The 13,345-nt window shown below is 46.5% G+C and overlaps 1 protein-coding gene across 1 annotated transcript in view; it reads left to right on the top strand.

Annotated features, from left to right (window-relative positions):
* Nucleotides 1-13,345, top strand: part of SYNJ1 (synaptojanin 1) — a 1,805,713-nt gene that overhangs the window by 1,399,291 nt on the left and 393,077 nt on the right. Inside the window, exon 22 of the mRNA XM_069636346.1 lies at nucleotides 8,042-8,204. Coding sequence (XP_069492447.1) covers nucleotides 8,042-8,204 — 163 coding nt within the window. The remainder of the gene's footprint in view (nucleotides 1-8,041; nucleotides 8,205-13,345) is intronic.

Raw genomic sequence — 13,345 nt, 5'->3', positions numbered from 1 at the left:
CTTGATGTCCTTGGTCTTACTGAGACATGGTTCATGGCCAGCTCTGTCACGAGCTTTGACACTCTCCTCCCTGATGGCTACAAGATCCTCTTCGCACCCAGATCCTCCCGGTCCGGTGGGGGGTAGCCCTGATCTTTGCTGTGTGGATTCCTGCCTCTATCATTCCCACTCAGACCTACTCCTCTTTTGAATGCATTGTCTGTAGGCTCCCTCTCTCTCCTACACATTCTCTTACTGTGGCTACCATCTACCGACCTCCTGGTCAAATCACCTCATTTCTCTCAGTGTAGGCGGACCACTCCTCCTCCCTCCTGGCCTATACCACTCAACTCCTCCACCTCTGTGACCTCAATATCCATTTAGCCTCTCCTTGTTCCTCCTCTGTACTCTTCTGTGACCTCTGCGACTCCCTCTCCCTGTCCATCCTCCCCTCTGGCCCGACTCACTCTGCAGGGCACACACTCGATGTCTTGATCACCTTTGACCTCCCCCTCACCATCCTTCTGACCACTTCCCTCTCCTGGAGCGATCATTCCCTCCTCTCCTCTCATCTCTCCATCTCTTCCCCCCAAGCTAAGCCTACCCCAACACTGCCACCTACCTTCACGGACATCCGGCCCATGAAGCCTGTGTCAGTTGGGGCTTGCGCTGCCACCTTCTCTTCCCCCTCCGCCTCCACCTCTGGCTGTCTCACATCCTGACACAGCCCTGTATCTGCTCTACTCTTCAATTTCTGATACTCTTGATGCTCTTGCCTTTGTCATGAGGATCCGTTTGAAGCCCAAAGCCAAGTGCAATTCCTTCTATGACTCTTACCTAGCTACACTTAAACGTAAGTGTAGGGCGGATGAGAGGAAATGGAGGGCTTCTTGTTCATCCTCTGACAAACTGGCCTGTCGCCTGCTTCAAAGGCAATACTGACTGTCTGTCCTCACCAATAAGAGTGTCCACATTCAATCCCGTGTCTCTGCGGCATCTAACAAAACGGCCGGACTCTTTAAAATCTGCAAGGAGCTAGCCGACCCTGCTGCAGTCTCTACCCCTCCTGTTGCCTCCCAGGCTCTTTGCAATGCCCTTGCCTCTCACTTTATCTCAAAAACCCTGGACATCCTGTCCACCCTCTCCTCCCCTCCAACTCCCATCTCCTTCTGTGCTTGCTGACCCTCCTTTCTAGTGCTACTCTGACGACACTCCACTCATTTTCAGGCTGCCCTCGGCCACCTCCTCTCCCTCTCTCATCTCGGACTGCCTAACTGCCATTCAAGATTGGTGTGCCGCCAATGATCTTTGTCTGAATCCCAGCAAGACGGAGATCCTCCTTATCGGCACACCTTCAACATCCTTTCCCCTCACTCTCTGGCCGGCCTGCCTTTACCTTCCTCCTACCCCCACCTACGAGGCTACGAAACTCGGGGTCATCTTTGACACCACACTTTCCTTCTCCGCTCACATCTCTGATGTCTCTAAAAAGTCAAACTTCCTACTGCACCTCCTCAGAGGTACTCTGCCTTTCCTCTCCTTCCCCCAGAAGCTCACTGTCTCCCAAGCTCTGGGTCTCTCTAGGTGGGACTATTGTAACAGCCTCTTTCTAAATCTACCTGCCTCTACCCTCTGCCCTCTGCAACTAATCCAGAACAGGACTGCGAGACTTGTCCTTGGCATCACACCCTGGGATCATATCTCTCCAGCTCTGAAATCTCCCCATTGGCTCCCAGTGGATGCAAGGATTAAATTCAAAACCCTCTGCATTGTTCACAAGGCTTTCAGGGGCCTGGGTCCAAAATACCTTCAGCTATCCCTCCGCAAATGCCTCCCGTCTTAAGCTCTTCGCTCCTCTACCTCCCTTAAGGTCAGTCGTTCTTCAAAGAAACAAGCTGGGGGTAGATATCAGTCTTCGGCTGGGACCTCCCTCTGGAACAGCCTCCCTACCACTTTAAAACTTGAGGAGAACCATCTCCGGTTCCGGAAGCACCTCAAGACCTTACTCCTTGCTTTTGCCTTCGCTCCCCCTCTCCCCTACTGATCTGTTCTCTCTTGGCACCGTGTACCTGGCCGCCCTTTGTCCTCCGGGCCCAGGTACCTGCTCACCCTGCCACCCTCCTGCGCTGCCTCCGGGCCACCCCCTGCACTGGGGTCTGTATCTGTACACATACAGCCCGCCCCTTTTTATTCCAGCACTTATCAGACCTACCCTTTCTGCTGCCTTAAACCCAGAACTTGCCACTTGCTGGCTGCACTGCCACTGTTTGTGTGTTTGTTGCCTTTATTATTTATCTGTTTGTCCTTTGCTCCACACTTTCCACTTCTCCCCCCTTCCGTGCACGTTTCCCATCCTCCTCTCTCATGCACTTGCACTTTCTCAATTTCACTGGGCCTAGTAAGAGCGTTGTTTTGTTCTCACCTGTTCACCTCCTGCCTTTTCGCGCTCTGAAACACGTGTACGAGCGCAATAGAAATAAAATAACAATATCAATTATGAACACTCTCGATTCAGACATTAACATGAAGTCTGAGAAACCATGCAGCAGTATATATGTATGGGATTTATAAAGCGCAATCCTAACTTGGAAGCAACAAAGTGCTGTAGTAAGGGGAATGCACTCGGGTGGGGGGGGGTTACAAATAGGATACAGCGGTAGCAGAGGTGGTGGGTTGGGTAGAGAAAGCATGGGAGTGGAGCGATTAGTGATTGGCAAGATGTTCTTTTAAGAGTAGGGTCTTTAGATCCTGACTCAGGAGGATAGCTCAGGGGCAATGCGCTTGCCTGGGAAGCAAGACGATGCGGAACAACACAGGTTCAATCCCCCGGTCCATGCTTAGAAACCTCTCGGTATTAAGCGCGTTATAAATAACCAATTACAATTCCTGACATGTTGAATGGCCTTATCTAAATTGCAAACTTGTTCCAGAGATCTAGGGCATAGCAACAAAAAGGCCGATTTCCTGTTTTCTCCTCCTACAATTCTGTATTTCCAGTCTGGGGATGTTTTGGTTTCTGGTGGTGCACTTGCCGGATGAACTTGATTCCACTGCACCGCAAAATTCAGAATTTGAAAATGTCGAATTTGAAAAGGGTGCTGCCGTGTTATCACGCAGATTAGGTTTTCCCACATCCCCTTGCCCACTACACGCGTCCACCCTTTTTTCCTTTTTGCGGTAAACAAGTGTGCCGCGGTCTCCCTTGTCTCCCTGCAACATTTCCCTTCACTTAACTGGATGAGAACTGGTGCTGCAGGGTCCTTTTTCTTTCTTTTTGGAAAACTTGTTTCCCCCCCGCCTGCTTTCCCATTAAAATCACAGGACACCCCGCAACTCCTGCTTCCCATGTTTATTATAATGGGATTATATGGTATAATTGTTCGAAATTTTGGGATGCCCGAAATTTTGGTACAGCCCAAATTCGAAGAATAATACCATATGTACATTTATTTTCGACATTTTCAGGCGAAACGCGCTATCCTCCGGCAGATATGGTGTGTTTCTCGCCCAAGTAGAGTGGTTTTTTGGTCACTGCTTTTCAGCTGATGCAGGTAGTCGTAAGCATAATCTGTTCTCCAAGGGGTAGCCATTGCAGCTCCTTGAGGATGGCAGTGATGTTGTCAAGTTGTCCTCGTCCTATGAGGAGATGCGCTGCAGCATGCTGGACGGCTTTCAGAGGGGCAAGGTGGCAGCTCTGAACTGAGGGAGAGAAATGTCCGTTTGGACCTCCACAGGATCTGCCTATACTGTTTGGGGTATGAACACAATACTTAGGCGTGCGGGCCAAGCCAATTCATGCACCCAAAGGCCCTCGGGAACGTACAGCAAAATTGTACTTTTTTTACAATTGGCAAATGGTTAACAATTTTGCGGCACGCTGTTGAACAAGAGAGGCAAAAAGTACACCTTCAAGTACCCATGCTCAGAGCGGACAAAGTTGGTGCAGGAAGAACACCACCACTACTCTGTCAAGAAACGCGAGAAGAAAAAGAAACATCAGAAGAGGTCCTGACCCCCAAGCAACTCTTCGAAGCACCTTTCTTTTTCTTCATCAAAGAAAATGAGTCCCCATGCCAGTTTAGGGGATTTGGCTCCGGCACAGCAGCTACTGCTTCCCAGTCCTTTATTCTGGTGGAAGGGGAGGGGTCCTGGCTGAAACTGGCAGAAATTTTCGCCAAGGCCCTGGCAGCTTCAGCCCTGGTGCCGGTGGTGCCCTTGGGGCCCCCCCACACTGGGAGCTGGTGAGGATTACTCTCTTGACTGACTGTATGCCTAAGGGCGCTGTGCTAGCTCCAGCTGGGCTCTGTGCTGCTCCGCTTTCAGGCTTAGAGCCCTTGGCACCTGTCCACCCATGCCATTGTGCTGTCGACATCTGTGCCCCACAGAAATATGCCTTACTTCCAATGGGTGGGTTTCTGTCAAAGATATCTTGACATCTTTGATGAGGAGGCTTCTCCTATCCCATTCAGGATGGAACCCTATTTCTCTGGTGGGATTGAGGGGTCTTCTCACAGGAGTTCTACGGTAAGGGAGAGGAATTGCTGGTTCTAGCCACAGGCCTACAGGAGGCCAGTGGCCTGGACACCTCCCTGGTGCTGGGAATTCCCCTGGCGTTGACTCCAGGCAGGCCTGTGCTTCTTACCAGAGTGCAATGGCGAAGGTGGTGGAGACACTGGCATTGTCAGCCTCCCACCAGGCCCAAGGTTTAGTTTGAACTGACCAACATCCTGGATGAGGGTCCCCAGAGAGAAACCCTTGTGCCTTTCAATCTGTCCATGGGTGCCCCAGTGTTGATGGCCTGGGAGAAGATGGCGTCAATGCCTGTGGTAGCCCAGGGCCTTGCAAAAAAGCATAACCTGGTGCCCTCTTATTTGGCTTTTCTCTCTACCGATGCACCCCCGGTGAGTGTGGTGGTGCAGGCCACTTTGGCAATCCTTAAAACCACCTCGTTACCCTTCCTGTCTTCTTTACAGGGAAGAGCAAAAGATTGGACGTGTGTGGGCACAAGGTGTTTGCTTTTTGCAGCCTTGTTCCGAGAGCAGGAAATACATCCTGCACTTTGGCCAAATGCTATTTTAGACTGAGGAGTGTGATCTGTGAGGCAGCAGAGAACTTCCAAGCTGAGAAGATCGAGGGCTTCAGCAGCTTAGTGAAGGACGGATCCTGGACCATTGTGTGGTGCATGCCACGGGCGCAGTGGCTGTTCTGAGGAGGCACTCTTCGATGAGGATTGCTGGATTTACCCTGGAAGACCAAGCAAGGTTTCTGGATATTCCCTTCGATGTTCACAACAACTCTTTGGTGCTAAGGCAAATATTTCCCTCGAGAGGTTCCAGGCAGTGAAGGCCATGGCTAAAACATTTGGTCTGATGTTTCAACGGCCCTCAAGCTCGGCCTTGAGGGGTCATGGTTTTCATCCATTTGAGTCCTACGGCAAGCATGGTCTGAGTACAGTGCCGTCTGGCCCTAGAACTACAGGACTGGTTGGATCTCCAGGATGCCTACTTCCACATGCCAATCCATAAAAAGCACAGGAAGTACCTTAGATTTGTAGAGTGGCACCCCCACTACCAGTTCAGGTCTTGCCGTTCAGGCTTTCTTCAGCACCCAGGTTCTTCAGCAAGCTACTGATTGTAGTAACACCTAGCTTAAGGAGGGAAAGCATACCTGGATTCCCCCACCTGGACAACTTACTTGTCCAAGCTCACTCTCCAGATCAGGCGTTAGCCCATATTCCAGAAACTCTGTGTCACCATCCCACTCTATCAGTTCCATTGGGACAATGGTCTTCCCTCCCAAGGACTGGGTGGCGAACATCTTGTGCATGGTCCCTGGAGCTTGTTGCAGTCTCCTCCTTTCTGCGTCTACTGGGCCTCATGGCATTATGGAGGTGCTGAATGCCCTGTTCCACATGAGGTTGTTTCAGTGGCTACTTTAATGTCCATAATCTCAGTTGAAAGGCAATATGTCAATCTTGTTGCAAGTCTCAGAGACGATGTCACTGGAGCTACTCTGGTGGGCCCTGTGAGACAACCTGCTGAGAGCCAAGTTGCTTCGCCATCCTTGGCCCCATCTGACTGTAGTAGACACCTTGCTGAAGACTTGCGGCGCTCACCTTCTAGATCTTAAGATGAGTGGTCTTTGCACGGCATGAACATGGCTGGTGTGACCGGGTGGCCCGCCACAAAGAACCACGCTTACTCTGATGACAAGTCCAAGGGTGTTTATTTTTTATTTACAGACTGGTTTGTTTTTCAAGGAGAACAGTTTCTATGGTTCTCAGAGTTTGGAATTCATGGCTCTATGGCGTCCCTCTCTCACTCAAATTTCCCCAGGTTTTCCTTCTCCCTATTCCAGGTGTCCTTATCAGAGATGTTCGTACTTGCCAACAGTAAGACCTGGCTGTCGGTTCTCTTTCCAACACTGGTGGTGATAGCCCTAATACGATGACTAACTGACTCCCTGGGGATCTTCTTGCTGTCCCTCACCTATACCTGCTTAGTAATCAAGGGGAGTAATCTGGTGCCTTCTTCTGCCCAGCATCATGCTCACTCCTTTCAAACCCTCTCACACCTGACCCTTTGCTGTACAGCCTCTTAAGTTGTTCTCCTCCCACTACGTCACTGTCCCTCCAACCTCAGTCCGCCTTTCCACCTCCACCCTTCAATCTTACTTTCAATCCTACTCATGTTCTTACTAAAATGTGTACCTCCAACTACCCCTCTGTTTTTGTTATTGTCTCTTCCCTCCTTCCTGTAACTCTACCCACTCTCTGTCTACTACCGCTCCTATTCCGGGGTTCCATGTAATAATGTCCACGCAAAAATATCTCCTGAGAAAAATGTAGCTTTTTTTTTTTTTTACAAGGGGAGCAGAGGACCACTCTGCAACCCCTACCCATGCATAATGTCGCCAATAGCTTTTCACTGCGACATTATGTATGGGGACATTACCTGATACCTATTCCGTTACTACCGATCTCACTTACTGTTCTTACTCCTTTAGCACACCCAGGGATATGGTGCCATGCTAACTCCTCATCTAGCTGTTCTACCTCTTATCTCTTTCACTAAGTACTCCCTGAGCATACTTTACATCTTCTCAACCACCACTACTCCCACTCTACCTCTACTACTCATAATCTCCCCTCCCTCACACAAACACTCCACAGACCTCCTCCTTAACAATAGCCTCGCCTCCACTGGTCTCCTGGATGTCCTCCTCTGCCTCTGGCCCTCCTCTGCCTCTGGTCCTCACCCAACTGCAGGCCACCCCAAACAACTCCCAATCTCCCTCTTATATATCCCCCCGGCCCTGTATTGGTCACTTATCCTACCAATGGCTTACCTCCCTCAAGGGGTGTGACGGGAGGGTTTGGAAGGTTACATAAGGGCTTCCAGCACCGCCCCCTTTGCTACATGGCTTGGCTATATTAGGGTGTTTCTCCTGGTGAGCTGGCTCTTCTCCTGGTCTGTGGTCTTTCTTGCGAGGATATTGTGCAGGGCAACACCAGGCCCTGCCATGGGTCTTTGTTGGCAGGTAAGGTGATGATGGGGGAGGCTTGCCTACACATTCTCTGGCACCCAGGGTTGTTGGAGCCAGGCTCCCTCCCACCTCTGACAGGGCTGGATCAACGGCCCTGTCCCACTGGTCACTTTAAGTTCCTTGCAGAGACTGCTGGCATAGATGAGTTGTGCGTCAGCAGCTTCATGCATGTGATTGACAGCGACCATTACTGGCACAGATTGGTTGTGACCAACAGAGATCCTTGATCATGCATAGGACTCCTAAATAGTGGGAAGTACCACTGCACCTCACTGGCTTCAGTGGTGCACTTTACACACTAGCCTGTTTGAAATGTAAAATTACTAGTTATTTGTTTTCTTGGATTTGATTTAATAGTATATGTAATTTTGTGCTATCTTTGAAAGGAGGGTTGTGTTCACGCTCAGCATCTTGCCTTCTCTGATGGAAATTCAACACCCTTATCAAATGTTCTGTTTATTTGAAACAGTGTCTTTGTTGTCAGTGTTCATATAACGTTTTCTTTTTTCGTTTTCAGGTGTTGGGTAGAATTATCAATATTCAGTTGAAAAACCCAGACTGGATCACTCAGCTAGAAGAAGAGATGAATTTGGAGAGGATGAGTCTTGCCATGCCTTGTTCTACAAGCTCTACATTGCTTGGTGAAGATGCAGACATTTCTGCAGACTTTGATATGGAAGGTTTGTACTCCTGCTAAAAGCATATGTATCCAAATAATGCAATAATAGCAGTATGTGGAAAAATATATAATGAATATTAATTTGATTCAAGTGTGATGGAGATTTTCTGTTAAAGGGGAACGCAAGGTGGATTATTACTTTCTAATAAATACATTATTACCTCCTCAATCTCAGCACAATTACTTACTCCCTTTTTTAAATGTTCTGTGTTTAAAATTAATTTTGAAAGTGTTTTGGTCTGGACATCTTGCCTATTGTGACATTTGCAGAATTGTATTTCGTTTCTTTTGGCTTCAGGTTACACCCCTCCCGCCCCACCCTCCAGTTCTTCTCCATTCCATTCTGAGATTCCGAAGTCAAGACCCACATTGTGCCGATTTGATGGAGCGCTGCCTCAGCTGTACTGTTAGCATTACCCCTCAATCCAACTCGGATTAATCATTTTGTAGCACCTGTTTCCTTACATTTTCTTTACACAAGTTGCAATCTGAGCTGCATGAACAAAATCTCAAGCATTGCATGATCAGAGGTTGTATGCATCCAGAGTGTAACTCAACAAGGCCCCATTCTGTTTTTTGTATCTTTTGATTTTATTTGCGGACTACATTGAATACAAAAAATCATCAGCCCTCCATACTCTTCTGCAGTTTACAATATGGCCTGGAGAGTCCCTTGGTGCTCAGCTTAATTAATTATTCTTGTTAATGTATCCTCGGCACCAATGATAAAGTGTGATTTCAGAAAATGGGTTTTTCAATGTATAGCTAAGCAAAATAAATCGGCTCCTTCCAGAAGCTTTCTTGAGTGTTTCCTGTAAATTGATGGATGAGTAACAATCAGTTAAAAGATAATACAACCAAAACAGAAAATATCCTCACTGGAGCACAAATCCAAGCTTGGTCAGAACACATGTGGCTGCAATCCTGGGAAGTTTCTCGGAAGTTCTCAAGACCTCTCAAAGGTAAATAATCTGGGCTTCATGTTGGAAAATGAACTTTCCATGGTATCGCAAGTGGTGGCATTGGCGAGGAAATGCTTCTTTACCTTTAAAATGTTAAATAATTGTGAAAAGCCCTGTTGTGTCAAGGGCTGTTTGTTGCTGTTCCCGGCTGTCCCTACGGAGAAATATCGAACTTCACCTGCTACGGTGCTTCTTGCCGTGATTTTTTCTAACTGTGGCAGCCCCTCCCACCCATCCCACAATTCCATTTTATTAGCGTGCTTGCGCTATTGCGCATGCTATTGTGAAAAGCCCTGTTGTGTCAAGGACTGTTTGTGGCTGTTTTAGGGTGGTGTGGGCGAGGTGAGCTACTCATTCTATATTTGTGCTTTTTAAAAGTATAAACGTATACATTCACTCAAGTGCACTGTCTGTCTTGGTCCTCTTGTCGGGACATACCTATTTCTACATTTGCTTGTCTGGGTCCTGCCTAGATCCCTAAAAGCGGGCAGTTGTTCACGACTCCCTGTTTATGTGGCAAGCACACAGATACACTCCTTAGACGCTGAAGTCGAATATGCCCTCGAAATTAGACACTTTAAAACTTGTGCAACGCTTAGACTGCTTCTCTTTAAGCGGGGTACATTTATGTGTACACTGAAAACCTGTGCACTCTCCGTGATGAATATGGCGGGTGTGTCGTCTGTGGACATACGCTTGTTGTATTCGGTCGAACTAAACAAAATAGTTCCAAAGAATGCCAGCAGGAAAACTGTTTCTGATAATGAGCCTCCTGCATTTTTGCAAGTTTGTCTACCTGACGACATCACCGACAAAACCATGGCCTCTATCTCTGCCACAATTTCATCTGTAACACACAGTCCCAGAAATAAATTGAAGCCGCCTGCAAAAGACATGTCTTCTCCTGAGTCAAGTATGGGTGTGGATGATATGACGCAAAAAAGCTCAAACACCAACATCATGGCACACAATTTAATCTCCTCTGATCCTTTGACAACAAAAAGAAAGTGCCACAAAAGTCCCTGAGCTTGATTCACTAACTCCTCTAAAGTCTGTACCATCAACGGATAGTCTCTACATTTCTCCGAAAGATAGAGCTACTGAACTCAACTCATCGCGTCATTCCACATTTTCGCAATCTCCAATTATTTGTTTCCTACTACTGCGCCAAACTCATCACCTTTATCAATAACGTTCTCTGATCACTAACCAGCAGAATCTTCTACTGTGAATAGATCTCTTCCTCTTGCGTCTGCAAGCGACTCGCCACTTCAATCTACACTTGTAGCGATGAATTTAGCCCTTTCGACAATGGTAAAATTATACGAAGTCATGGACGCAAAGCTGCTCTCACAAGCAAACATATTGATTACTATACTAAAGCAGCAGCATGACACCAATCTCATCCTAAAAGAACAAGCTGCTAAATGTCTCCCAACATCTGACATGTTGCAGCCTGCTGGTCTAAACGGTCTCATGACACAGCTCCCTCTCATGTACGTCTGCTCCGAAACTGAAAAACTCTCAAATGGCGTTGGTCCCCAGACTGCCACGCTCTTGCTCCAAGGCTTTCTGCGGTCAAGCTCCTGCGGCAGAGGCTAATGATACCCGATCTATAGCTCCACCAACTACAGAGGTAGCAAAAAGCTGTAACATGCCACTACTGTGAACTCTCTACCTGCTGATCAGGCAAGATCTAACAAACCTCCTAAAAAAGCCATGCAAATCACGGACCCAAAGACAGTGGAGCCAAAAACTGATTTTGAGATCTTTACAGAAGTCACCAAAATACAACACAAAAACATTCAGCTGCGGTTAACAAAAAAAACAGAAAAAACATCAAGAAATCTTCTTCATCTTCCAATGCTGCCTCCAAACAGTTAATCAAAAATCTATCAAGACCAAACAAACAAAGCATAGAAAAAGCAATCTCTAAGAAATATTCAAAAATCATCAGAAACCGACAATAAAACCAAAAATGACAAGCTGCGAATAGCTCCCAAGGTTTTAATGCAAAAGCCCTTGGATGATCTTTTGGAAGCTATTAAAGACCAAGAAGTACTTACTGAGGTACACTCGCTGGAGGATCTGACATCTTCGGATATTGACCAGGTTGACTTTTTACACGAAAACGATCTAACCATCTCTAGATTGTGGATTTGTTCAGGCGCCGTTTTAAATCTCATATGGCAGGCAAGAGCTGACATATTTCATCTGGGCTTTACGTTAACCTATGTGTCTTTTGAAAAATATAACTCCATGAAAGGAAACAGTAAAGACCTGTCAAGACAAGCATACCAGCCAACAAGCACCTGGAAACCAGAACTTCAGATCGGCTCAACAGTCATCATTTACATTCAATCAGGTACGACTAAATACACAACCCTGACATAACAAGGATTTATAACCAGCAAGATTAGATACAGAGAGAACATTTAACCTGTTATCATGGAACACCCATGGATATACCCACTTTTTAAACAACGAAAGTAGTGATCTAGGCCATTTTGACATTATAGCACTACAGGAGACCTGGCTGGCGACAACTCCTGTCTGGAACAATCATTCTATAGTGATTACTCCTGCTGTAACTCAAGCAAAAGGTAGACCAATGGCAGGGTTGTTAGTTGCCACTAAAAATTCAAGTGAGTTAACACTCTCAAATTGGGCTCAACCAAATCCTTACATCCTTCTGGTTAAAATCACAATTCAAGCTCACACTATTGCTCTCATAAATATATATTGGAATCATCTGACGATAACTGAAGATTTGTTTTTTGATGACATGTATGCTATTCTCGACCTGATTGCAAATTATCCATCTATTACATCCTCTGTGATTGTAGGTGACCTTAACCTGCACGGCCTAACAAACGCAAATTTACAGCACACTCAAGCAGCTACCAGATGGTCAGAGCTGATGGCAAACAGGCAAATGCTTCTTCTTAATGAAGCAGTACAGGGTGATCTTTCAGCGAAACCAAATTGGCACAGACGAACTCAAGAAGCCATCTTGGACTACGTATACATGGATCGTAACACCTTCCATCTGTGAACAACTTCAGCGTACGGAACTAGCTTGAGAGCGACCATGAACAGCTTATATTATCCTGGAAATGGGCAATAGGTGATGACCAGCAGCCTAAAGATGTCATGTGTGGCCAAGTAACAGTTAATAGTGGGAGAAACCGTTTAATCTGGAATGCTGACGGGCTACAACAACTTTATGAGAAGCTGGAATTCGATTTGCACAACAAACGCAGTGTTAGCTCACTTGGTGGTGATTACGCATCCACGGTACCTTGCTGAGCTACCAAGAAAAGGCAGTAAACCGATGTTCCAACACAAACATCAATTTGATCCAGAAGTTAAACAGATGAAATCCCTTCTAAAAAAAGAACTACGCTGTATTAGAACTCCACATTCTTGTAATCAACAATCTTTAATCAATGCTGAGAAGAGAAAATATAAAAACTGGGTCATGTCACAGAAAACCCTCTTATACCAACATGATGGCGAAGCTTTACTTCGTACGCTTGCTTCAAAAAGCTCAGGAGAAATTTGGTCTTTACTTCATGGTGTCACCCTAGCGCCACAATCTTCATTGCAAATAAATGCAGTTCCTGAGCATGTATGGATTGACCATTTTGCTGATTTATATTCCAACAAAGACAAGTCAGTGTATACAATCAGCTATGACGACCAGCCTAAACTTACGCTGGAATTTGACTCGGATGACATAACATTTTATATTACCAAGTTAAATCGTTCCAGAGTGCCGGGGCCTGACGGTCTCTCCAATGCTCACATGAAGGCCTATCCCGAGGCATGGACCCAAATTCTCAAATTAATATTCTGCGAGATTATTTAAACACAGCACATTCCAGTAAGATGGCGCAAATCTATAATCATGCCCATTTTTTAAAAAGGGCAATCGCTAACTACCTTCTAGCTATAGACCGATAGTTCTTCTGGATATACCGGGCAAAATATTTTTGCGCATCATTTTAAGAGAGCTTACTTTATGGATCAACTGCAATAAATTATATGACCCACATCAGACAGGTTTCATTCCTGGAATGGGCATGTCCATCAACCTAATCACCATAACTGCAATTCAGCAACAAACTACTAATTCAAAACAATCCATATACATGGCCTTCATCGATTTCAAGTCAGC

This window comes from Ambystoma mexicanum, chromosome 7p (genome assembly GCF_040938575.1).
Source record: "Ambystoma mexicanum isolate Mex_15411 chromosome 7p, UKY_AmexF1_1, whole genome shotgun sequence".
In the NCBI taxonomy this organism is placed as follows: Eukaryota; Metazoa; Chordata; class Amphibia; order Caudata; family Ambystomatidae; genus Ambystoma; species Ambystoma mexicanum.
Note: the sequence above shows the minus strand (reverse complement) of the source record. Positions and strands in the feature narration are given on the sequence as shown.